Below are 26495 nucleotides of genomic sequence, written 5' to 3' on the forward strand. Positions count from 1 at the left end.
TTTCGAGATTAATTTTTATTATCAGTAAACAATACAATGGAAAATGTTCTTGATTTAAATCTAATTCATTACAACAGTAAGAAATGACCACAGGTGTTATAAATTACACCAGGCTTGATTTAAAACATCCTCAGATTAACATTACAAAGTATATCCAAAATTATATACACAAGAATATACAGGAATATTACAAAAAAGCATTTACAACAAGCCTTGGCAAATGTTGGCATGCAGTAGTCCCACTTTTGTGAGTAGAAAAAAAATCATGCAAACTTACTACAAATTATATTATTATTTTGTTATAGTTGAGATGAGAGTAAAACTGATGAAATATTTTATATACATAATCTTAAAAATCTGAGCAGAGGAGAGCTGAAATTTAAATCAGCACATTCTGAGACAAGTTTTATGCAATTAACCTCAGTTAAACTTCATATAGTTTGGCTGGGTTAACTCAGGTTAAAGGTGTTCTGTTTATTAGTTAACTGGCACTGGTTGGTCCATTATTACCTGAGTAAATACAAAGTAGATTCTTTAGCCCTTCTGTGATCACCATGCCCTTTATTTTTACTAAAGTGTAATAAACTGATTTCAGTGAATGCCACAATAGTTTTCATTTCTCAACAGAAGACAAAGACAGGAAATAGCCTCATTCACAACTGGGCAGATAGCCTAAATAAATCATAAAGTCTTAATAAAATAACACTGTAGCTGCAAATTCAACACTTTTTTGCTGACTACACTGTCAGCCAAGAATCATTATAAGGAAATGTTACAGTGCAGAACAACAGACTTGCAAATGTGTTGAAGGAACATACATAATAATAAAGCCCTTCACTGTAGACTATATTGTGGAGTCTCAATACTAATGAAGAATTACTAAGTCAATAGAAATACTTAAAAAAAGTCACTATGCAACCACATGACAAAAATATGTACAAAAGTGCTTTAAGAATACGTGTTGCCATAAAGAACACATAAGAGTGCAAAAACTAAAACAAAATGTTCTTGTTATAGGAGTGAGGAAGCTCTTGTTTTCCATACAATTTCTAGATGAAAGGCTGAGCTTGTTTCCTAGGTGGCAAGCCCTTTTCCCATGTTGACCAAAATACTCTACGACAACAATTATGAGAGGAGTTATCTGGTTTGGATGGAAAATTAGTTAGACTTCTACATTTATGCTCAGCCTCCTACAAAAAATGAATAAAAAAATAAATATATATATACAAATGTAAAAAACACAACTCACATTGATTAAAGACAAAATTGTGCAGTTTTGTTTCGGGTTTGCTATAAATACCCCACCTCCCACCCACTCCAACACTGGATCAAAAAACGGTTCAAGGAACGAAAACAAAAAAGAAAAAGAAGATTTTTGCAGGAACATAACTGAAAACAGTAATGAAGTTCAATTGTTTTTGAATTTGTAATTTTTTTTTAAATGCTGGTATACAGTTAATAACCGTATGAAACAAAATATCAAAGAGTTAAAACAATACATTTTTGGAATTACAAAACTTTTTGTTGCTTGAAAACTGGAATGAAAAAATACAGTTACTTATCAGAACAAACCAAAATGAAAAACATTTTGTTTTAAGTCCCTGTCATGGACTATATATATTTTTATGGTATAAATTACTGTAGGCTAGCACTGATGCCTCACAGCAAGAATGCCTTTCACTGATGCCTTTCTGCTTCCTGTGTCTAGTTTGCATTTTTGCATTCTCTGGGTGTGCCGGTTTCCCCCACATTCCAAAAACATGCAGGTTAAGTAAACTTAAAACTGTAAATTGCCCAAAGGTGTGATTGAGAGTGTAAATATGCTTTTCTGTTTATGTAAGCCCTGCGATGGACTGACCACCTGTCCAGGGTGTTTCTCTGTCTTCGACACAAGGTAGATGGAATAAGCTCTAGCCATCCCTGCGACCCTACATAGGATAAGCGGATACAGAAAATGGATGGGTATTCGTTTGGGAATCACAAATTTTTTTTCTTAAGTCAAACAATTAACACTTTTATTTAAATTTTAAGAAAAGTGAATCCCACAGCTATCCTCAACAAGTCAGCTTTCCTTAAATGATTTACAAAGCTAATGCCATAAAGGTTTACTATGGGTGACTCTCTCAGTTAATACTGTGGAGCATCAGGCTGATGGTACAGACAGAAAGCAGCAGCATATGACTCTGTGCCAGTCGTATGCTCTCATTAATGGGGGATGTGGTGGCAAAGATGGCGTCAGTCTCGTTTCGTGGGAGGGGCATGTTACAGATGTTTCCTTCACAACAGGCTGTGCACACCTGGATTGAGATAACCAAATCATAAACACAGATTAAGAAAAAGTACAAATTGATAAATGTGTCTAAATGTGCATTTCCTAAAGAAATACCAGTGCTTGCATGGTAGAAAAAGAAAGGTTATGTTATGTTGTCATGACACAAAGAATTCATCTTATTTTCTGTCGGCTGTACACAAGAATTAACACATGATCTCACTGTGCATTGTTAAGGCCAGATCTCGTGACAGTGGCTTAATTTTTGCACAATGGTAATAAGTGGTTTCTTACTAATATCGTTGCAATTCTGAGGTAAAATGTCCACTGTGTGGCACTAAAGGAGAATTACATTTTCCCCTAAACAGATGAGGATTTTTAAGGAATAGTTTGCCCCAAAATAATATTTACTCACATTCATGCCTTCCCAGATGTGGATTACTTTTTTCTTCAGCAGAACACAAATTACATTTTTTGGAAGAAAAACATCAGACTCCAGTGGTCTAATTAATGTCTTCTGAAGCTAAACGCTTGGTGTGTGTAAGAGATAGATCAAAAGTAAGTAAGTAAGCGCAAGTCATATGGAGTGTGGATTACTCTATCTATGATGCATGTATGTGTTTTCTGGAGCTTCGAAAATTTGGCACCAATTCACTTTATGGACCTACAGAGCTGAAATATTCTTCCAAAAAACTGTTTGTGTTCAGCAGAAGAAAGAAAGTCATACACATCTGGGATGGCATGAGGTTAAGTAAATGATGAGAAATTGTAAATTTTTGGGTGAACCATTCCTTTAAGGTTAACCCTATCATGTTTAAAATAAAGAAAATCAATTCCATGTTTAATAGCTATCGAGATGTAAATCAACAAAACGTCTGACCTACACACAAACTTTGAACCTAAACCTAACAGATCATGTCAGAATAAGAAAATGTGATGAGAATATGACATGAAAAACCCAATTGCTGAAGCAGTAACAGCATTTTGTGGTGCTTCTATGACTCTTTCAGCTCACGTGTCAACCTGCATGCTCTTCAGGACTCATACCCGGTCCTTTGCATCAATCAGTTACCACGCAATTTGAATATGCATGAAAAAGCATGTAAATGTAATTGGTTATGCAATGCAAACGCTAAATTGTATCGCCTAACAAGTCATGCACTACAGTTAAAGTGTTTTCAGTAGATGTATGAAGTCATTATGTTAAGTACTTTGAGTTGAATTGCATAAGTTATATACTTTAGTTTAAGGATTTTAAACAAACACCCAACCAGTATGTGACTTACTGTAATTAAAGTATCCACAGTAGGGATGTGCATGGATAGTCGACATTTGGTTAACCATTCGCCACGCCACTATTTGAATACTAAACTCACTATTCAGTTAATCTACACATGCAACAGAGGTTTCAACCTGACCTGACCCGACCGCAATGAGTTCTGACAAACTGTCTGGTTTTCTGGGTGTAGGGTTCAAACATGCTTTTGTGTGCATGTTTGAACAAACACGCTGGTCGGACATCTTTGACTGTTGCACTGAATTTCACAGTTTTTTCTTTCAGTGTCTCATGCAGGATCTGTGCATTTTTAGACACTAAGTACATTTTATAAATGATACATTTTATAAGCGCATCTCAAAACACCTGCGTTGTGTTTCATTTGTTGTGCTGCTTTCTGAAGAAGTTCAGGCTGCAAAGAGGACTTCTTGTGACTGTTACACCATTAAACATGATTCCAGAATGTTTTTTACCAAGAAAAGTTTCAGCGCTTTATAGACAGTGAGACAGTTTCGTCCATTTTACTCTTGTGTGCATATAAACGTACAATAATTAAACAAGTTCCATGCCATTTTATTTTAAACCATTTAAAAATCAAAGGACCCAGAGGAGGCCATTTATCCACAGCAGTGTAACTCCACACACATGATAATACTTGTGTTTGCTGCATCACGTTAATGTTAGCCTCTCTGGGCAGAACGCATATTCATGTAGTGACAATGTGATTATTTTAGTTTGACTTTCATGTTTCTATGAATTGTGTTTTTTAGGCTCATGGCTCACTGTGCAATTTATTTGCTTCTGTTTTGAGTAGTGTTTGAGAACGACATTGCAATGAATATATTTATTCCCATATCCCGATAAACACTGATTAACCGTTTGCGAAACCTTGCAGTTAACCGAATGTTAAAAACCGTGCACATCTCTAATCCACACCAGTTATTGGAACATGAATAGTGAACAGTGTTTATTTAGAGTATACTGTATGTTAAATACAAATAAATTCAATTAAAACAAACACACATAAATTTAACATTGTTTTTTAACCTAGGAATGAACCTTTCATTCTTAAATTATCCCTTCCAGGGTAACTGTGGCATCCTTCATACAACATTTATCTCTCAATCTGCCCTTCCCACATCAGCCCCCTGCCCTCCACATAACTCTTTTTCCTACACTAGAGATAAAAGTTAAGACACAAAGTGTTCAGGCGGTGACCAAGCGCACTTTTCAACAAGGATTACTGAGAAAAGTGAGCATAACTCACAACTTTATCTCATCTGCAGTGAAATCACTTGAGAGGATAAATGGATGAACTAAATTGCAGAGTTTAGTGTCGCTGATGGAGCCATATCCTATGAGCAGCAGGGGCAATCAAATATTGTTATTTTCCACTCTACATGTTTTCTTTAAGATCACTCCAAGTGGACAGTGTAAGGTGAAATGAGAATCAATGATAACTCTTGATGGAATTCATTGTGGGAAGCAATATGCATAAGGATTTAAAAAAAAATTTAAATAAAATTACACTTTACAGTACAGGATAAGCGGTTGACGATGGATGGATGGACACTTTACAGTGAACATCTTTTGATCAGGGCCGTAAATCATTAAAATATGTATTTAAATTAATAAATTCACAGTAATACTTTTTGCAATCAAATTTGTCAATGCGAGGTAGACTTAGGGACCATTCATGTAAGACATGTTTGCGGTTTTAAATATTTAATTACCTGTCAAGCAACATCGCTATAAATGAAGACCGTCCATTTCATTAAAATTTGGTAGTGTAAATTAGCTGTTTGCAATTCCTTAGAAGAATAGAAATATGGACCATTCAGTAGTTTGCAAGTTAATGTAATCCTGTATTAAGGATATTGTAAACGTGTGACTCTCTGTCCTGGGCGAAGGGCTCGAGACTTGAGACTTGACCCGAGCTTGAATATCCCCCCAGATTGGATTAGTATTGTTGTAACAGATAAAAGGAGATGGGGAGGAGGAGGGATGCCGAAAACTCTCGGTGCTACGTAGAGGTAAGCAGCTGTTTATATACACTTGCTCTGGATGTGTGATTGGTCGGACCAAAAGAACTTGCTCCTCCCTAACCTTGTTAACAAAACTCAATTTCAGTACTTCGCAAGGAAATGTAATCCTGTATTAAGGAAAGTGTAAACATGCATGGCTCGCTGTCCTGGGCGAAGGGCTTGAGGCTCGAGACTTGTCCCAAGCTCGAATACCCCCCCAAAAAGCAGGACAGTGAGTCTTTAGCTATGAAGCCTTGATTTTAGAAGGATGTGAATTTATACAGAATCTTTGACTCCGGAAAGACGAACCAAAAATTTACAAGATGCAGGGGTGGGGGGTAGTCTAGCTTGCCTAGCTTGTGAGAGATTAGCAGAAGTGACAAAGAAGATAGAATCGAGCTGGGCCGCTAGCTGGCGCAGCCTTTTGCTAGGATCCGTGTCGCGGGATCGGAAACTGGGAGGTGTAGGATAGGAAGATTGCAGAGTGAATGCAAGCTGAGGGGACAGTGGCGGTATCGGCCGCAGGGAAATTAGGTCTGTGAAGAGCTGTTGTGTGCCTGAGGGTTCGTTATGCCTAACATGGGGGGCACCCCCGAAAAGGGCAGGGTCGCCCCAGATGGAGGCGTGAATCCTAGCTGTCTGGACTGACCTTAAGTCTCCCTCCAGGCTTGGTTCAAGAGATGGGCTCATGCTGCGAATGGTGCAAGCCCCATGGGAGGAGACACGGCAGCCGCTTGAGCAAACAAATCCAAATAGCTTTCGACGGGGAAGTCAACTCAGTTGCGAACAGGAGAGCCCATGATACAAATAAACGTGAATAGCTACCACTGCGGGAGATCCCACTGCTGAACGAATGGGAGAGCCTTGAATGGATTGTGTTGGAGGAGTCTGCAACACCCTATCACGGGAGCCTCCCCCATGATCTGGCAGGATCGGCTTGAGTGGAAGCATGAATCCTAGTCACTCAAAAATGACCTGGCTCCCCCTCCAGATGCAATAGAGGGGCCCTCATTGCATTTCAACAGGGGAGTCCTCCTTGCACTTCGAACAGGAGAACCTCCTGCTGTGATTCAAACGGGAGCATAGTGGCGGGCCCATCAAGCACTTTGAGGCTGGGGGCCCCTCTGACTGTCCGGAGAGACCCTGCAGCATCCAAATGGTGGGGCCAGCCTGGTTGACAAGGATGAGCATGTGTCCCCGCCTCGTGGTTAGCACATGAGGGCTTGTTGGTGCGTTTCTGATATGGAGATGGTTAATACGGATGTAGTTAAGGTAAGCATGTAGATGACCAACAGCCTAGAACACATATTTGGTGCACAGGCAGGCCTTTTTGGGCTGCTGTGGTTGTGGTGTCGATGTGGAAGAAATGGCTTGAGTATAGTTTTTCAGGGATGCCAGATTTGATCAGGATGGATTTGAGGAGTTTTTGGAACCAGAATCTGGAAACTGCATGGTTTTTGTCATCCATAAAAGTGGATTGAAAAGGGTTCTGGTTAGGGATCTGTAATGGAGTGTGCTAGCGATTGAAAGGGCAGGATGGGAGTGGGCAGGTTGAAAATGAAAATAGGATACCCTGTTTTGGTCTGGTCTGTTTTACTGTGTTTGATAAGGTATCTGATTGTCTCTTTGTCTATGATATGGAGGTCCGAAATGGTGGAATGGTTTCGTGGGTCGATTTTTTCTGTGGTAGTGATTCCTGAACATTGGAGGAAGCTGAAGAAGGCGTGGATGAACGTTGCATCTATTGTTTTTGTGGAGTTTGGAGATATGTAGCCTTGGCGGAGGGTATTTAGACATTGGATGAGCAGGTCGATGGTGAGGGGTAGCCTAGTATTGGTATTGGTGGGTTGTGATTTATGGATACCCTTGATAAGAAGTGAGATCTAGAGATGGTTTATTGAGAAGGTGTTTTTGCAGAAAATTACATTATAGAAGAAATGGATGCAAGGTACCCCATGATGGTTCCTGGATGGAGGTTTTTGGATTGATTGAGATGTGAGGCGAAGGAGGATATGGAGAGGAGAGAAAAATCAGGAATAACAGGTTGTAGGTTTGATGGAAATTCTGGGCTGGCTGAAAAAAGATTCTGGAACGGATTCGCTTGCTGAGGCAGCCTTGTACAAGGAACGGTTCCAGAATAGGATGTAGGAATGAGGGAGGTAAAGTGAGGAGGGGAATGGGTCTGGGGGCAGAGTTCATCGGCAGAAGCAGCCTCACATGGGAATTACTCATGGATAGGCAGAATTATATAGAATTAGTTAGCATTTGGAATGGTTGTCGATGGAGAACAAGGGAAACGGACATGGTGGAAATATCAGAGGATGAATGGTGGGCTTGCTGCATGTAGGAAGATGGGATTGATAAGAAATCTGTTACTGAGTGGAGTTTTGTTGTGGTAGCTTGGAGAGGAAGAGAAGGAGGCAGAGGGGCCGTGGATGCTTAGACACATGGCTTGAAAGACATGCCCTGGAATGGCACATTGCCATTGCAGTGTAGTAGGGGGTTGTCGCACATGGACGGCACGTTTGTGCTGCTTAGTGATGTATTGAGCCAATTGTAAACATGGTAACGTGGTAAACGTAGCGTCTGTGGATGCCTGAACATTTGAGAAATAATCTGTCCATCTGTTGTTTTGAGTGTATTTTGAATAGTTGACTGACAAATATGAAACCGGACAAAAGCCTATGTAAACCCCCGAAATCATAAGTTGCCTTATTTCATTGTGCTTTGGCTTTGCACATACTGCATACAGCCTGTAAAATAGACATAGGCATAATCTAGCCTATAGAATAAGTTCCTTTGCTGTTGGTAGCCTATGGGCAACTCCGTTTCTTCCTCTCTGTTGAATATGCAGCAGGTAGAGGAGGAGCTTGCACAGTCGTTGACATGAACTAATGTTACTTAGTGGCGAGTTAACAGCAATTAGCAGGAAAGACAGCAAAAATTAAGCAAATGAGGCTTTGGGGATTTTTCCGAAAGAAGTCTGTGGGTAAGAATTCACATTTGTTTTTGTCCTTAAAGTCTTAAGATCTAGCGCGTTCGCCTCTCACGCCGGAGACCGTGGTTCGAGCCCCGTTCGGAGCGTACTTTTCTTGCTTATCAGGTGTTGTTTTCGCTAAGGATAACCAATAAGCATTAACATAAAATGTATGTGTGACTTGTTTTGTGACATTAGTTTGTAGGAAATATACACTTTGATTTGATTAATTGGTTTTGTAGAGTGTAGCAAAGATGAGCTACAGACTGAGGAGCCAGCAGCAGCAGCTGTGCCAGAATCAGTCATGGAAACTGGTAACAATTAATAGGTCACTTTACTTTAGAGAAAGTTAAAAGTGAAACATTGTTTATCTCAATGATCCTAATGAAAGGATTTTGACAGATGAATTATTCTCATAGAGATGATGAGAATTATATACAGTTTGATGCCATGGTGTGTCAATGAACTTAGACTAAAGTCATTCATGTATTTCTTTAACTTAGGATCTTATACATCATTTTGTCTATTTATGTCCAAAAATATAAATTATTTATATTCAATATTTTTTTTTACCTCACTTTACTCACTATAATATAACTCTTTTGTGATGACTTTATGTTAATATACATGAAAATTCAAGAATCATGATAGATCTTAGGGCAATCCTACTGATCTGCTCTTCCCAATACATTTTCTTCAATGGCATTGGTCTACAATTTGACATATGTAGCACTTGATGAATTAGTTGTTTGAAGCTGATTTGCAATAAGTTATGTGCTGTATCTGTTCTTTTGCATCACAGATGATTCAGGGAGGAGAGAGGATGTTGAAGATAGTACTAGAGTGGAAGATTTAGGAACTGTAGAAACAGGCCCAGCCAGAGCAAAACTCAAAGAATACCCTCTCACCAGCTTTGGACTACAGAGAAGTGGTTGCTAGTGTGAAAATAAAATTGTCTGGGCTAAGCCCCGGATGTCCTTCAATGCTGGAAACGCCTCTGCATCTGATGATAAATTACAATTTAAAAGTGGATTGTTTTGTGCATATTTTTCCATCGCTAGCAGATGAGTGAGGTCTGACACAACAAAAATCCAGTTTAAGTCCTATAGTCTAATAGGGGCCCTGTGCCTATCTCTGGGTTCCTGGCTAAAACAGATTGTGTGTAGTATAGCTTAATTTTGCGCCGATTTGTTCAATTGTTTATGTTGCCCCCCAAACAAGCCAAATGCCCCCCCAAACATGATATCCTGGTAACCCCTCTGAATGGTATGAAGCCGGAATGGCACCCGTTCATGGAGGCAGATCGTGCGATGGACCGTTATGGGAGGAAAGTTTAGATCATCGTAGAATCTGTTTTAAATGGATACAGTGCCAGAATGGTCAGTGTGCGGAGGTGGGCTCACGCAGCTGGCTGCTCCGGGTTGGAAATTTAGATAAGAAAACGTATGAGCAGTTGTAGAGAGCTGTTTCACATGTATACAGTGCCGAAGCAGCCAGTTTGCGGAAGCAGCTTCTCGCAATAATCTGATTTGGCAAATAGAGATTAGGAAGAAAGACTAAAACTAAAAGAAAGAGTAAAAGTAACACTTAAAGTGGTAGCCGTCAATGCTGTAAAACGAATGAGCCACTGCGGCAGCTTCTGTTGAAAAATTTGATATTTAAACGGAAGAGCTGTTCTGATGATGGCGAATGCTTTGAGCGAAGTTGCATCTGTTGATCCGAGTCACTTGCATTGGTCTGTTGGCGAACACTCTCAGTGCCACGTAGAGGTAAGCAGCTGTTCATATACTCTTGCTCTGGCTGTGTGATTGGTCGGAATCACTTGCTCCTCCCGAACTTTGTTAATGAAACTACATTTTGTGTCTTACATTCTTTTGCACATTATCCACGTCCTTGTTGAATGTCAGGCAAATGTGGTGCTCTTCAGCACTAATTGGTAGTAGGCTGCATTAAATTATCAAGAATGTATAATTAATCTTTTGATCTACTGACACTAAAAGTTATCGATAGCTCTTCTGATGCAAATGCAGGAAATAAGTTTAGACTTTGCGACTGAGAAGAGACTCTTCTTTCTCAGACGTATTAGCGCAATTACCTATTTCTCAGGAAAATAGCAAATTGCGATTTGTGCCACTTCATTAACATACAATACGATCACAGTTCGCGTGCATATGCTCTCATATAACTCAAACACTCCCACCCACGACCACTTGTGTAACAATTAAATTATTAATTGCGCTAATAATTAGTGCTCTCATGACAGTTGGATAAGATGTAGCTCATGGTCGATGGGCGTAGCGCTGCGCCGAGCACGGATCAATGCCTGTAATAGCAGCTGGGGCTTCAATGATTGCAGAATTTGCAAAAATATGCTTTGCATTAAGGTGGAACTTCAAGCTTGAATTGCTGTGTTAGGGAAATTCCTTATTGCAGAATTTACGTATGAGTCAAGGTGCATAAACTGTTAATAAAAAAAAAAACACATTTTTTAAATCAATTGTACCAAATGAATGCTTTAAATTGACAGCCCTAATGTAAATTTTAATCCATTCAATACAGTGATAAATATCAGTGATTAATTTAATTTTAACTGAGCTCACCTTGTTTCCTTCATGGTCTATCTCTGTACACCCTGTTGAAAGACAGTCTTCTAGTGCCACACAATGCTTTTTCACTGTCACTGTGGTCCCATTCCAGCTCATCTTATGATGTGTGTAGCAATATCTGCTCTCTGAAAGTTACAAAAAAGTATTTGTTCACTTAATTTCACCATACATACTATGCACCATGCTAGCATCATACTAACACCACCTCAGTAATCTTATTAAATATATTGCACAACAGCTATGAACTACATGAAAACACTTAACAATTTCTCTCTTCCGTAAAAAGATGTTAGGCAGAATGACAGCCATTGTCACCATTCAATTTCATTGCATGTTTTTCTATACAAAGGTGACTGAGGAGTGAATTATGGATTAGGAACAACATGATCAATTGATGACAAAATTTTCTTTTTTGGTTGCAATATCCCTTTAACTATGTTTAAGCATTCCACAAAGTGTACAAGTTCTCTGCAATATTCCAGATGACCTGCAGCAGTATGAGTGCTTACAGAAAGAATGAGGATCTTTTAGGGCATTAGAGTTCCTGAATCATTAACACAGTGCTGTAAATCTGCCGAGCACAACACAACCTTCCTTATTTGGGAGGCTATTAATGGCTAAAACATATATTTATTGAGTTATATGAAGCAAATTACTGTATAGGCACTGCAGGATCTGAAAAATACACATCATGAACACATACTCTTTTGCTTTTCAAATTTGTAGGCATGAGGGTTTTAGAATAACAAAAATACTGTACGTTGGCAGTCTTTAACTACAGATTGTCATGTAAACATACAGTCATACAGATTCAATAAATTAACTGTCTCTTGAGTTATTATCCCGTGAACCACACTGGTGTTGTATGTTTATTTTTCCTTCAAATTCAGACCGCCAACTCACAACTCATGTAAAATATATATATATATATTTTTTTGCCTTGGCTCTGTAGAAGAATAGCAAACACTTGTGCATACAAACAAATTTACATTTCTTGTTCCAATTAGACAGAGGTAATGGAGATGATGGTACCTTTTGGACAGTACAGATCTGGAGCCCAGCGATTGCACTCATAGTTGTCAGTTGCATCTTCACAAGTAAAGCATTTAAATCCTCCTGGATATTGAGTCGCTGGGAAAACAGGTGACAAAACAACAATCAATGTATAAAAGAATGGGAATTATGTATTTCACAATTTAATGCATGCAAAACTGCTTGTCAAACCAATGTAAAACTGTTGAGATCATCATTGGAGCAAACATCCTAATCTGACATAATTTATACCACAGTGTTTAATATAAAATGGTAGATGATTAATAGCACTAAATATATCACACACAGGGGAATTATCTGTGTATAAATATAATTTCTTAAACAATAGACACCAGCCAAAGACAAACACAACCTAATAAAAGTGCTTTTCCTTCAGTATTTGCCAATAAATCTTTGGTGAAAAAAACAACCAAACTCTTTTCTCACATAAAACAGAAAAATAAGCCTCATTTTACCTTGAAGTTGAGAAAACCTCTTGACCTCACATAGAAATCATGATCAAATCTTGATCAAGAATCTGATCAAGTGACCAGTGTAAATTGGCCATTCATTCATGTGGACAATCTTGAAGTGTTATAACTTCTGAGGTCTTGAAATGGGCTGTACTGTATATACAAACTTAATTTATGACCTTCAGTTTTCACTGTTAGATCTGCCCACATTCTTCTGATGCTTTTGTTTGTGGCTAGTATAATAAATAATTAATACAATGATATGTGACCCTTAAAAAGGTAATTGAAAAGGGTGAGAAACCTGAAACACAACAGTAAAATATTAAATATATGCACAGTCTGACACTCATTTACAATAATTGTGTGTCTGTGTCATCATTACATTATACATTTTTCGCATCTGTATTACATTGTGAAGTGGAGCAAGTTTATTAATTAGGTGGAGTATGTTCAGTTTTCTGATGGTCTCATGGGGTTGAAAATCCTAAATGAAAAACTAAATGAACTATGCCACAATACCAAATCATGTAACAGCTGGACATCAGCAGGTCACAAAAATCAATGTTGGGTACATAAACTATTTTGAGATCTCATGAGAATGGTTTCATTTTACCTCTCGTCCGCACACACACACACAATCCCCACTGGGGCATTGAGCAGATTCGGATATCTCCAGCTGTACACCGGAGAGCCAGCACACTGCTAAAATGATCTTGGGAGGTCCTGCTCACTGTGCTGAAAGAGTCTGGGATTTCAAAGATTAATTCTCTCAACAGAACTGCAACTCTGAAAGTGACATTAGTGACTTCTACACTCTCATTATGGTCAACATATGATTGGACTTGTATATTATCCAAGGTAACCAACTGATTCTGAGGATTCTGGGGATATATTAGATATCAGAAACCTGTATTGGCAACACATGAATTCTTTTCATGAATACATAATTAAAGGGATAGTTCAACCAACATGTTAATTCTGTCATCATTTACTCACTCTCATGTCATTCTAAACCCTTATACCCTTAGTCAGTGGTATGCAAAAGCAGGTGTTATAAAAATAATTTTAACTAATTTTTTTTTAATGAGAGTAAATGAAAGATTCTGCCCTACATCTGTTGTGTACCACAGAAGAAAGAACGTCATAAGGGTTAGGACAAATATAAGAGTGAGTAAATAAGAACATAAGAACATCCCTTTAACAAACATTGAATACTGAACAGAAATACATTCAAATATTTTTATACTGTAGCTATATGAACAAGTAGATATTATTTGAATGCACATTAACAAGTGATGCTCTTAAGTAAGTAAAGCTTTATTTATAAAGCACCTTTTAAAACAGTGTTTACAAAGTGATTTGCAGATGTTTACATCCAAAGAATAAAATACAACGTAAAACTAAAAATAGGTTAATAAAATATTCTTTGAAGTTGGAATGTTATTTCCGAGAGTTCCAGTACCCTAAGATTGGCCACATTATGCCAACACACAGACAAGTGGCATCTCCCATCAGAGATTTTGCCCAACAACACTTACCACTTTGGCCACTGGGGGCAGTGTTTCGAATTTTGTTAAGCCCAGTCCGATTCTAGCAGAAGAAAGGTCAACCTACTCTTTCCTATTTCACTGTGAGATCTTGCCTCCACTAACGAGCTGTCACTGCTAAGGTATGTAGGGGCAATACCATAAAGCCATTTAAAGATAATTAAGAGGATCTATAAATCAATTCTTTAAGACACAGGTAGTCAGTGAAGGGATTTGGGAGCATTTCAAAGATGGCTGCTGAGTAGACTGACTTGCCTTGAAAGGGACTCTTGGATGACTCATAATTCTAGCTGCTGGATTCTGAACTGTGTTTGATAGAGCTCTTTGATAAAGCAGCCAAAAAACTATTGACGTAATCAAGTCTAGATGTAACAAATGCATGGACAAGTTTCTCACTGTCAGCAGGGGAGAGACTATCTCATACTTTACAGCTGTTGCAAAGGTAACAATATGCTTTTTTACAGCTATTGCTAATATATATATATATATATATATATATATATATATATATATATATATATATATATATATATATTTTTTTTTTTTTTACTAAGATCATTGTCAAAAATGATTCCAAAATTATTGATGTGACTATTGGCTTTCAGAGTCAAGGATTCTAGATAAGCCATATTTAATGTGCTAATGTTTGTTTAGGACCTCACAGATGTTGTTAGAATATACAACCAATATATCTGATGAGCATAAAAGCCATTTCTCCACAACGGGTTTCAAGAAGGAAAGCAAATATATAACGAAATAGGTCATAATTTCAGGAAGGAAAGTCCATGCTGATCTGTGGCATCATGCATTGCCATAATCTCAATTGATTTCACCTCAGCAGTCCTAGTGGGATATCCATGATGAAGATTTTAAGAGTGGGGGGTCTTAACAGAGTTGGTATGCCAGCTGTGATGCTGAGTTTGACTGTGGATATCTGGCCTGCTGCCCAACCACTTATACACTTGATGGACAACTTTTAGGCAACAGTATACAATCTAGCCTATAGGGCACTACATTAGAAATAAATATCTTCAGATATAAATTATGTAAACAAAAGACTGAATATGTAAAATATGCTAAGTATATCAGATTAGCCACAAACAATATTAATGGACATGGCTGAGATAATTACCATGACAACAAGAGGAGATCAAGAGCTTTGAGGACAAAGCTGGAGGTGCCCTGCCATAATCACAGGAGTCAGAAGGTCTGATACCTGAAGCTAGGACTGACAACTGAGGTGTGACCCTTTTGTTTACTGCAGAATCCTACCTTGACTGAGGATAACATCTGTAATGCACACTCAGGGATGGGGAGTAACAGAATACATGTAACAGGTTTACGTATTTCAAATATATAAATATAATAACTGTATTCCACTACAGTTTAAAACAATTTAAATCATTGGTAATTACAGTTACATTCAAAAAGTATTTTGATTACTGAAGAGTTTACTTTGCATTTTATTGTCATTTGTTTCATTGAATATTTAGTCTTTTCAGATGGAAAACATTTATCCATATAAATGATGTGATCCAAAGTGCATTTAAACAGCAGTGAACCACTTTCTTATGATGCGTTACATTCATACAAGCAGACAGAGAAGTAAGTTTGAAGTAAGTTTGGAGCAGAAGAAATAGAAATAAACCTTGTGTAAATTGTCAGCTTTACGCTAAGCTAAAATGCTATTTCTAGCCATTTTACATGCACATGTTAGTAGGCACAATCATATTTTTTAGCAAGAAAATTCACGTTGGATCATAATAATTTTTTTCTAGTAAGACCAAAAATAATATTCTTGATGATAATTTTTGTATTGTTTTCCAGTAAAAATATCTAAAAATCCTTAAAACAAGATCAATTTGATATTTTATCTTGATTTTGATCTCATTTTAGAAACAACACTGCATACGATATTTAGGTTTTTCAGAGAATGTATTTTTAACGTGCATTTTTAAAAAAATATATGTATTTGAGTTTTTATAGTCAAAACAAGTGAAAAAATCTACCACTGCTGAAGAAGTCATCCAAAGTATTTAGAATAAGTTACTGACCTTGAGTAATCTAACAGAATACGTTTCAAATTACATTTTACAGCATGTATTCTGTAATCTGTAGTGGAATATGTTTAAAAGTAACCCCCCAAACACTGCACACACTAAAATTGACCTTGGCATAGGTGTTTGCTGCAGCTGAATTCTTTGAGCATGTAAATGTATGAGATAAATGAAAATGTTAATATTACCATAGCGATTTTAAGCCAAGGAACATTTAAATTATAATTGTACATATAACATGCCAGGGTTCCTTATTATTCCATATTTTAATTTTATTAAAGGGGCATACAGTAGTTCTCTAGCAAGCATTAGCATTGCTCTTCTTTGTGTACTTTAAGTACCGATACAACAGTGGTGTTAGACACTGTACTGCCATCTATCAATGTTGATCAGAATGATCATCTCTGCTACCCCCTCCAGCCCTGAATATCATTTGCATCTGGAAAATGTATGTAATACTACTATAATATAAATGCTTTGCCTAAAAACAAAAGTCAGAATTCAAGCGAGATTATTATTGTCCCTCATATCAATAATCTTTTTAGACTGTCTACGTTTCTCGTTATTTCTAAAGACAGTTATTACCTTTATTAGAGAACAGCTTAGTGTAAAATAAACCTTAATTATCTAGCGATACAGAATGTCATGGTAAAGGAAAGATTACAATTGTTTTTGATTATCAAATTTAGCATGTTCATGAAAACTGAATTTGGCGAACTTGTTTTGTTTCCTAGCAATCAAAGTCATGGTTTACATAAAATCCACAACATTTGCTGTTCCAAACTACTTTGAACTAAACTAATATGTCGTTTCATAGAGGTGGAGGTAGATGGGCTAGAATATATGTAGACTATAGTGTGATAACAAACAAAATAAAATTACATGTTGCTTTCCGGTTGCGTTAACCACAGCTGAAAACTGTCCATTACTAACATATGGCTTGTTTACGCAAAGCGTAACCCTGCTTCCCTGGCTGGAAACAAAACACTGCGTAGTAGTATTGGGACACGCCCTGAGTGTCACACGGTCTGAGGCCCTTGTACAATCATGGCAATTTATTGGCTGATGGCACTTAAGCGACTCCCCTAGGAAGCTTAGTCACTTAGAGAGCTTAGAGAGAGAGAAAGGCAGAGGCCGCTCCTTGATTGCCTTAATCATGTGCATTCTTCTAGAACAACACGGAAAAAGACAATAGGGACAAAGGGGCCAATTTGTTTCCTTAACTTTAACGATGAATTCTCTCATTTTTAATAGCGACGGCTCAAGATGTGCATGGTAACTCTTTCGCAGCCTTGTTCATCAGAAAATGGCAGCCGAGCTAGGCCTCAGAGCATGTTTTGAAAAAAACTTTAAAATTGCTCTGAAATTATGCTGTTTAAAACGTTGCATCTTAAATTCCATCCTGTGTTTCCACTGAAAATGGAGAATAATAATGAACTTCGCTTCAACATGAGTTGGTGGTACAACATGGGCCAGACGAGATTGTGTACTTAAGAACAGAAAATCTTGAAGGTGCCAAAGCGAGCGTTTTTATGGAGCCCATGACGTAGCTCCCTTACAAGGGCTTCAAACCCCGTGACACTTAGGGGGTGTCCCAATGCGACTACGCAGCTTGATTTCCTGACTACACATGTAATTATAACAACTTAGAGGGAAACTTGTACAAGTTTTCTGTAAATTCCACTGATACTATTTTAGAGAGAGGTCTAAACAATTAATAATTTCAACATGGGCATCAATACTCAGGTTTTTCTCTGTCATCAAATCTTTCCACCTTGTGTATGCCGTACCAATGTTTATTATATTTTTTTGCCTTTGCCGGTCTTTCTGACTTCTTGCTTCTTTGCTTTTTTGGCAGTACAGCTACTGAATCTCCCATTGTCTCTGCTTCTAAAGCATGATAATAAATATGTTCCATTGTGTTCTTTTCACTCTTCACATCACCAATCAACACTGTGCAAAGCGTAGCCAAGCATATCTGCATAGGTGGCAGCAAATGAGCACTAGGATTTTCTTCTTCGATGTTTAGCGAAACACAGTGGACCATGCCATTTCAACATAGCAAAACACGTTGAAGGGGGTGACCCACACCATGTATAATAAAAACACTTTTTAAAGAACTATTATGAGTACAGTCTTCATCTCATGTGTGTACACCATTCAGATCACTCTTCACAAAATCACAATTCATCATTAATTAGCCCCAAATTACTGAATGCATCTTTAAGGGACGGTTCACCACAAAATTCTAATTCTTTCTTGAGGAAAACAAAAAACTGATGTTAGGCTAAATGTTCTGTGCCAGTCACCATTCACTTGCATGAAAATGCATGCAAAAAAGATGCAATGAAAGTGAATGGTGACTGAGACTAGCATTGTGCCTAATATCTTCTACTACATAATAATAAATTCCATTTACCGTAATTTCAGGACTATAAGCCGCAACTTTTTTCCCACGCTTTGAACCTCACGGCTTAAACAACGGCTAATATATGGATTTTTCCTGCTTTCAAATTTTATTTAAAAAAATAAAAAAAACATTCTGTGACGTGCTCAGTTTTTTGGCGGCATGAAGCTTTCATTAGACCAATGAAATTGCCGAACGGGTTAGCAAAACTTCCCATCATTCTGATTACGGTAGTCATTTTGTCACCCTCATCATGGCAAAGACACGGAGAAATGCATATGATGCAGCTTTCATGTTGAAGGCGATTGATCTGGCTGTTGGAAAAGGAAATAGAGCTGCTGCACGGGAGACGTTGGAAACAGCAGCGTGAGGAATTGACTCAGTGCAAAAAGACAACTAAAGCTGAGGCTATTCAACTCCGACACCGAACGAGATGACTTCAGTGGTTTCATGTGCACAAGAGGAGGAAGATAGTGACCAATGTCTTTCTTGCTAGGCTACTGTTTACTGCAAATTTTTTTTGTTTTTGTTACAAGCTGTGTGTGGCAGCGGGGGCGTGGTCAAGCACCTATCCGGGAGAGAAAAGCGGTAAGGGCGCTTACACCTGAGCTAATGTCTAACACCTGTGTCTAATTTCAGTAAGCGTGGGGAGAGCGGCATAAAAAGGCAGCAGAGAGAGTGATAGACAGACACACGTCAGTCTAGTGTTGGCGCATAGAAGACCAAGAATTGAGAAACTTTATAAAATTGATTGTAAACATTGCTGTGGCCATTAAAAGCCTTACCTGGAACGTCAAGTGCCCTGCTTCACGTGTCCTTCTTGGGAAAACTGTCACACTGGCACCAGTGTGACAGTTTTCAGCACTTGATGTAAGTGCCCTTACCGCTTTTCTCTCCCGGACGGGCGCTTGACCACGCCTCCGCTGCCACACCGTGTTTCGTAAAAGCCTATTTATTTTTGTTACAAGCCGTGTTTCGTTAAAGCCTGAGTAAAGTTCATTTGTTTCAATGTACTGGTAGGCACCTGCGGATTATAGACAGGTGCGGCTTATTTATGTTCAAAATAATACTTTTTTTAAAATTCAGTGGGTACGGCTTATATTCAGGTGCGCTCAATAGTCCGGAAATTACGGTAGTCAAAATCTAAGAAGAAGGTAAAAAACATGCACTTACTTGAGGGATGAAGGAGAATAATGTCTTTTTCAGTAAAGTCTCTTGATTGAGCAGTTTTTATCCAGCCATTGATGGCAGTCAGCATTAGGCCCCAGGCCATGATAGGCCAGGGTTCCATTGCTGGAGGAAAACTCACATGTGCAGTCCAGATCCAACAAAGTACCTGTTAAAGAAAATAACTATTTATTAAAAACATAAAAGCATAGTCACACTAAAACAAGTCTACTATCAGGCGGCTTATAAATCTGACCTGTTTAACAACAGATTCAAGACACATCTGCTAAAAAAAACTACAGAGAGGAAACTACAGAATTAAAGCAGTTCAAAAGCATTTCAACTCCTTTCCAAAACACTGGACACAAAGAGCCATGCTTTTTATTACAGCAAGTCCCTAATTATATCAATGACAATGTCAGCTGTCTGCCAATGTCCTGACCCTCCGGCAACAGTGACCCTATTAGGAGTTTGGTTTGGTTGTTGGTAACAGAAAACAAACAATGGTCCATTGTTCTCAATTAGTGAATGCTACGGTCTCAATAAAACATCTTTGAACACCACAAAATGGACAGCAATATTTACAATCCATTAAATAGCATCATATTTACTGTAGTGATACAAAACATTCATGTGATTTGTGAGGCATAGTTTTGATCAATTCAACCAACAAAACAATGGTCACAGGCCTAAACATACATTTGCAACATTGATTATTATAAATAATAATAATAATAATGGAAAGAAATTAAAACAGTCTTTACCGTCTACATTATCTGTTCAATCCATTTTCTTTTTGAAAACTTTTAAGGTAAATTTTCAACCTTAAAAAGCATAAAAAAAAATTGTATTCCCTACAAATGCTGAAAAATGAGAAGGATCTGTGATGCTTTTTGGTGCAATAATAATAAAAAAAATCCCTCTGAAAGGCTAAATAAGCCTGGAGAAAAGGACATGGCTTGAACACAGAGGTGTGTGGTTTACATTACTGAAACGAAAGCTGAGGCAGATTACACATTTTTCAGAAGTGCTTGACTAAACCGCTTTGTGTGCTTTCTTCAGTGAGTCAGATGGCAGGGCAGACAGAGATTAATCTATTAATTTTGGTAAATCAATTTCTCTAACTTGAACTCCCCTTTTCAAAGTTGCTAACACATAAAATCATGGAAACACGTGTATTAAAAAGAACATTTACAGAATATACTTAGACCATTAAGGATTTGACTACTAATGAGCTTAGGAATATACCTGAAATGAAATACTACCAAATAAACAAAAACAAAAAAAACAAAAAAACACAGTATCTTTATGTGATACTGCACAGAGACTGAGACACATTACTTCTTTTGCAGCATATTGGATAAAATCAGCTCCTTTTCTTGACTTGTCATCTGAAGATTATTTTCTACATTTTAGAATAATCAAAATAGTAGTAATCAAAACTACAAAACTATACAAATGGAAGTATGGAAATTGTAGTGGAAGCAGTCCAACTCACGAATGTTCAGAAACATTTGTTCTTACATTCATATTTTAGTTTTTAAAATAAATGCATTGGCACAACTTGTTATTACTATTTTATTATTAATAACAACAACGTTATTCATGTTATAATTAATAATTTTTACATAACTTATTTCATGTTTTCAGTTCTTCAAGATCATGAGAAACATAATTTCCCTCTCCTTATATGTGTTTTTATTTCTTTCATTCTAGTCTGGAGGAGGAATTCAAGAACACATTTAAGAAGCATAACATGCTTCCTGAGGTCCATTAATGAGGATTAATAAGGATTAGACTTTACTCTTGACTTAACAAGTAATGTTTCATTTGCGAATAAATCCCACTTATTTATGAACAATTATTTCAACAGATCTGTGTGATATTTTTAACATGTCTGATACTTTCAGCCTAATATGAACGTAGATTTACATTTGTAAGAGAAAGCAAACAAACAACAAACAAACGATGAAACAAACAAAAATAAATATAGTACTGTGTAAAAGTTTTAGGCACTTGTGAAAAATGTTGCATAGTGAGGATATCTTAAAAAAATAATGCCATAAATAGTTTTCATTTATCAATTAATGTCATGCAAAGTCCAGTAAACATAAAAATAACTAAATCAATATTTGATGTGACCACCTTTGCCTTCAAAACAGCACCAATTCTCCTGGGTACTCCTGACACGGTTTTTCTTTGTTGTTGGCAGATAGGATGTTCCAAGCTTCTTGGAGAATTTGCCTCAGTTCTTCTATCTGTTTAGGCTGTCTCAATTGCTTCTATCTCTTAATTTAATCCCAGACTAACTCGATGTTCATTAGTGGGTCTGTGGGGGCCATGACATCTGTTGCAGGGCTCCCTGTTCTTCTATTCTAATCTATTCTATTACAAAAGTAATGTTTGGGAGTCTAATATGTATATTTTCCATTGACACACTAAAGCTATAAAGACATACATAACTATCTTAAGATAAATGTTTTTGTGAAACATCGTCTGTGCCAAAGACTTTTGCACAGAACTTTAAAAAAATTAAGTTTATAAAAGTCAAATTGTCGATGTCATGGAAATATTCAAAAAATATTCATAAAATGTTGTGCAGTGTTTTTGTATGAATTGCAAACACTGATTAGAGACTTTAAAGTTTCCAGATAGATTAGTGGGTTTCCTGTCTGAGGATAAAAAACAGATTTCCTCCAGCAAGACCTGCTGTCTCAGAAAAATGATTAAAGAGAGCGACACTGGGCAGGCCTGAGCTCCTGTTGCTGTGTAACACTTGACGCCTCAGACAATGTAGAATGGTACAGCAGAGCCATGTTAGAAAGCATTAGGTTTCCTCAGAGTGTTTCTTTTCTACACTTAACATATTGAAAAGGAGCACAGAAGTACATATACGTTTTCTGTTTTTAGCTGGTCTCACACACTGTTTGTGGAGTGGGAATGTCAACAAATAATACAAGTACACTCAAAAAAATATTTTTTTGAGTGTACCACCCCCTCCCTCTTATGTAACACTCGCAAAAGCCCCCGAGGAATTTTGGTGCCACCACAGACTGATCACCCCCCCCCCCCGTGACAAAATCCTGGCATGGTCCCTGCTGTTGACATGTGTCGACATTCTAATTCACAGTTGATTACAAACACAAAGTACATGCCAGTCTGGCAAGTCAAATATTTTATTTGAATATTTCTCAGTTTCAATAAAAGCCACATAATAATTAATCTGACATTCATGGGCAAACTTCCAAACTCAATCAGGAAGTGCCTCAGGTTAAACTTCAGTGGCCCATCTCCTTTTAAGCTTTGCCAGGTGCCTGCCATGAGCAAGACCTGTCCTCAAACCCTGCATGCCTGAGCACCATCCAGGAATGGTGGAACTGCGGTTGGCAATTTGTTTAAGCACAGTCAGTTCTTTTGTTTGGAGAGTGTTGAAGAGGATCATGGTGCATTAGAACTTAACTGCAGCACAAACATCTCATGCAGAAGAACATGAACTTGGTGCATAAGCACTACAACATCTAACACTTGCCTGGTTGTACATCCTTATTTCTCTCATGCTGTCTCTGACCCACTAAGTGCAAAACTTAATGAAGCAAGTCACTATGGAGAAATGAGAACATATCAATTTACCACTGTATGCACATTACTTTTATTTTGAAGAGAATCTTATAGTTTTATTTCCACGTAAGATATCCTATTGAGAAACCAAGTACTTAATTTCTAGATGTAAAGCATCCGACATCTGCATTATGTATGATATTACAACATCACATTTGTACACTAATGTATTACAACAAAGTGAAATTGTCCAGAGGAAAAATTTTGCTTAATGGAGTTCTTAGTTATCCCATTTAAGTGTCAACTTTGTCTCAGATGTTGCTCCAAATATTCCTTAGGAAACATAAAAATATTTAATAATAATAATAAATGAGACAATTATTTGTCTCTACAGTATGGAGTATAGTACCGTGAAATGAATGTGGATAGCATTGCTCAGATAATGTAAATTTGGTAGAATTTGATGAGAAATGTTTGCGTCCAAATCTCTGACTAGCAGACTTTGGTATCTTGGCAGATGTTTAAAAAGCAGATGTTTAAAAAGAACAAATTCAAATACTCTAAAAAAACAAAACATAAGTAACCAATTGACAACAAGTTCATCTTCATCAAAACAGTTTTAAAAAAAAGTGCTGATATTAGTTTTTAGCACCAATGCTATACACAATAGAAGAAATCACTATGGACTCTCTGCAGCATTTGCTCTGAGAGCATGACTTCCTTTCTTTACGCCACGATACACCCAGTCACATTTATGTCATCTCATTACTGAAGGTCACTGGCTGACTCAGACCCAGCAGGGTGGAGGAAAGAGGCAGAAGGGGGAGGCATGTGGCTCCCTGCAGGTTAAGGGCTCTGGAGTTCCTGCCTGAGCCACTGCCAGGTGAGTAAGACTAACTCGGGTCAGAAACACGATATTCTGGGTTGTGAATTGGCCTGTGAATGGCAGTCGCTCCCATAAATGGAGGGAAAGAAATGCAAATCCTCTCTTGTGACTTCCAAAACCTGTTGGACCAGATTTTGCACAGGTTTGAGAAGGAAAAGGAAAAGGGCTGTGAGGACGCCAGAAGCTGTCAGTAGTGGCTCTTTTCCAGTTTGTGACAGACAGTTTTATGAGTAAGATGTTAGAAGCTGCAGAAAAACACAACAGACAATTATATTATTACATAGGACAATATAACAGTCCCTTTCAATGCAATGAATAAAAAGTTTCTTGTATTTTATTTCCAAGGTTTTGTTCAGACAGGCAGCAAAAATCAGATCTGAGCGAGCACTTTCAATTCCTTCCTATGGAAGTCGAGCATCAAGCTCGCGAGTTGGATTGTAAAACTGACAGCAGGGCGGGGCAAGCGGTTCCCTAGCGTTGGGAGTGGCTTTTTGCAGATTTCTTCTGCGTCAGTGGAAACGCAGCCTCAGACTGTATGAAGTTGCTATAGCTCCCGCTATGCAGGTCACCGCGTTCCGGATCCGGACCCCAGATTGATTCCATCTCGACTGCAAAACATAATGACGACTTTACACCCTCTCATCGTCTCTAGTGAGCAGCGCGACAAAACAACAGTGCCAGTTACATCATATCTGATCTTTCTGCACTGTATTCTTGAATATTTTTCTCTAGCACAGAAACACACTTCACTGATGCCCTGTCCCGGTCCGCACCTGCTTCCTCTTTTCCCCACATGTGCGTAAACATGAGGTGCGTGTTTCCAGAGTGCCTCTTTTCCCCACATGTGCGTAAACATGAGGTGCGTGTTTCCAGAGTGCCTTTTGACCATAACGTTTTTTCTTTCTAAATGTATTTGTATTAATCAGCATGTTCCAAGCCTTTAATAATAAACAAATAATTCTGTTCTAATTTTGTGAAATTATTCAGATTTCATCATCTCTGACAGGGATGAAAGGCAAAATAATTACTAGTTTGTAGCCTAGTCTTTCTCACTTTAATGAAAATAGAAAAATGGTCCATTCAGACGTTTACATTTTCAAAGGTTTCTCTCTGGAGATACCCCTGAACACCCATACAGTATCATTCCTCAGTCACAAGGGCTTCTATGCCCCCATACTTGGATATCTGTATGTAAAGAAATATGAAAATACTTTTAATGTAAAAAATATATATATACCTTCATTATGATTAAAAATGAACAGATCATCTTATAACATTCATATCCAACTACACTCAATTGATAAACTCGATAAAATATAGTAATATTTCAAAGAAGTCCCCTGAGTCACCACTGCATTAGCGGTTTCTGGGGCCCCAATGCAGTTTTGAAAAGACTATTTAGACTGTTTGGAATTTTGTTTTCTCTTCTTTTTTGGAAATTAAAAAAAAATGTGCAATGTGCAAATGTGATTGAATATCGTGATAAATAACGATATCGAATCATATGACAAAGAATATCATGATAATATTTTTTGCCATACTCCCCAGCCCTACAAACAGTGCAGTTTTTTTTATAATCTCTTTCCACAATGACAGCTACTGTCCTCTGTCTTATGTTTGACATTTTGCTGATGCTTAAAGGCCTCAATATACTTCCTGGCCAAAAAGAAGGTGTTTTTGCGTTCGTTTCGGTGGTTCATAACAGCTCGCTGGGACTAAACACCTCACTGCCATTGGTCCACGTCATCATTAGGTGTGACCTGGAGCTCCACCTACCTTGAGGCATATGACTAATTTTGTTTACGTTGTTCAGTGAGTCATTAGCGAGCTGGGGCAAACATACCTATATCTGTACAATCGATCGCTTAGAGACATTTAGTCATGTGATTTTCTTGTTTTGTTTACTAAAACAATAAAAATCTAAATCAAAAATCAAATCTTCTCAAATACTCACAAGTGCCCATTCACTCATGTGCTATCTGTAGCAAAAGTCATTCACACATCTGTCAAGTAAATCAAAAAGTAATCAAAAATAATCTCTATAATCATTGTTCTATCTAATATTAACACTTTTATACACTCATTTTTGTAGTAGTATTAGTGTCATAATAAATAACAGAGGGTGTCTCAATCATCTCCCTAGCTCCCTATGTTGTGAATCAGTATATCGTGAACACGAATCTGGGCACTGCAAGCGTGTTCATCCACTGAACATT

The 26495-nt window shown here is 37.7% G+C and overlaps 1 protein-coding gene across 2 annotated transcripts in view; it reads right to left on the minus strand.

The window, feature by feature from the left end:
• Positions 1–26495, minus strand: part of LOC127658637 (ly6/PLAUR domain-containing protein 6-like) — a 35928-nt gene continuing 9433 nt past the window's right edge. For both annotated transcript variants that reach the window (XM_052148016.1, XM_052148015.1), the window contains exons 2-5: positions 19842–20004; positions 12185–12283; positions 11147–11277; positions 1–2297 (exon numbers count right to left, since the gene is read on the minus strand). In XM_052148016.1, the coding sequence (XP_052003976.1) occupies positions 2124–2297; positions 11147–11277; positions 12185–12283; positions 19842–19959 (522 nt within the window). In that variant the 5' untranslated portion in view covers positions 19960–20004 and the 3' untranslated portion in view covers positions 1–2123. The remainder of the gene's footprint in view (positions 2298–11146; positions 11278–12184; positions 12284–19841; positions 20005–26495) is intronic.

This window comes from Xyrauchen texanus, chromosome 18 (assembly GCF_025860055.1).
Source record: "Xyrauchen texanus isolate HMW12.3.18 chromosome 18, RBS_HiC_50CHRs, whole genome shotgun sequence".
Taxonomy (NCBI): Eukaryota; Metazoa; Chordata; class Actinopteri; order Cypriniformes; family Catostomidae; genus Xyrauchen; species Xyrauchen texanus.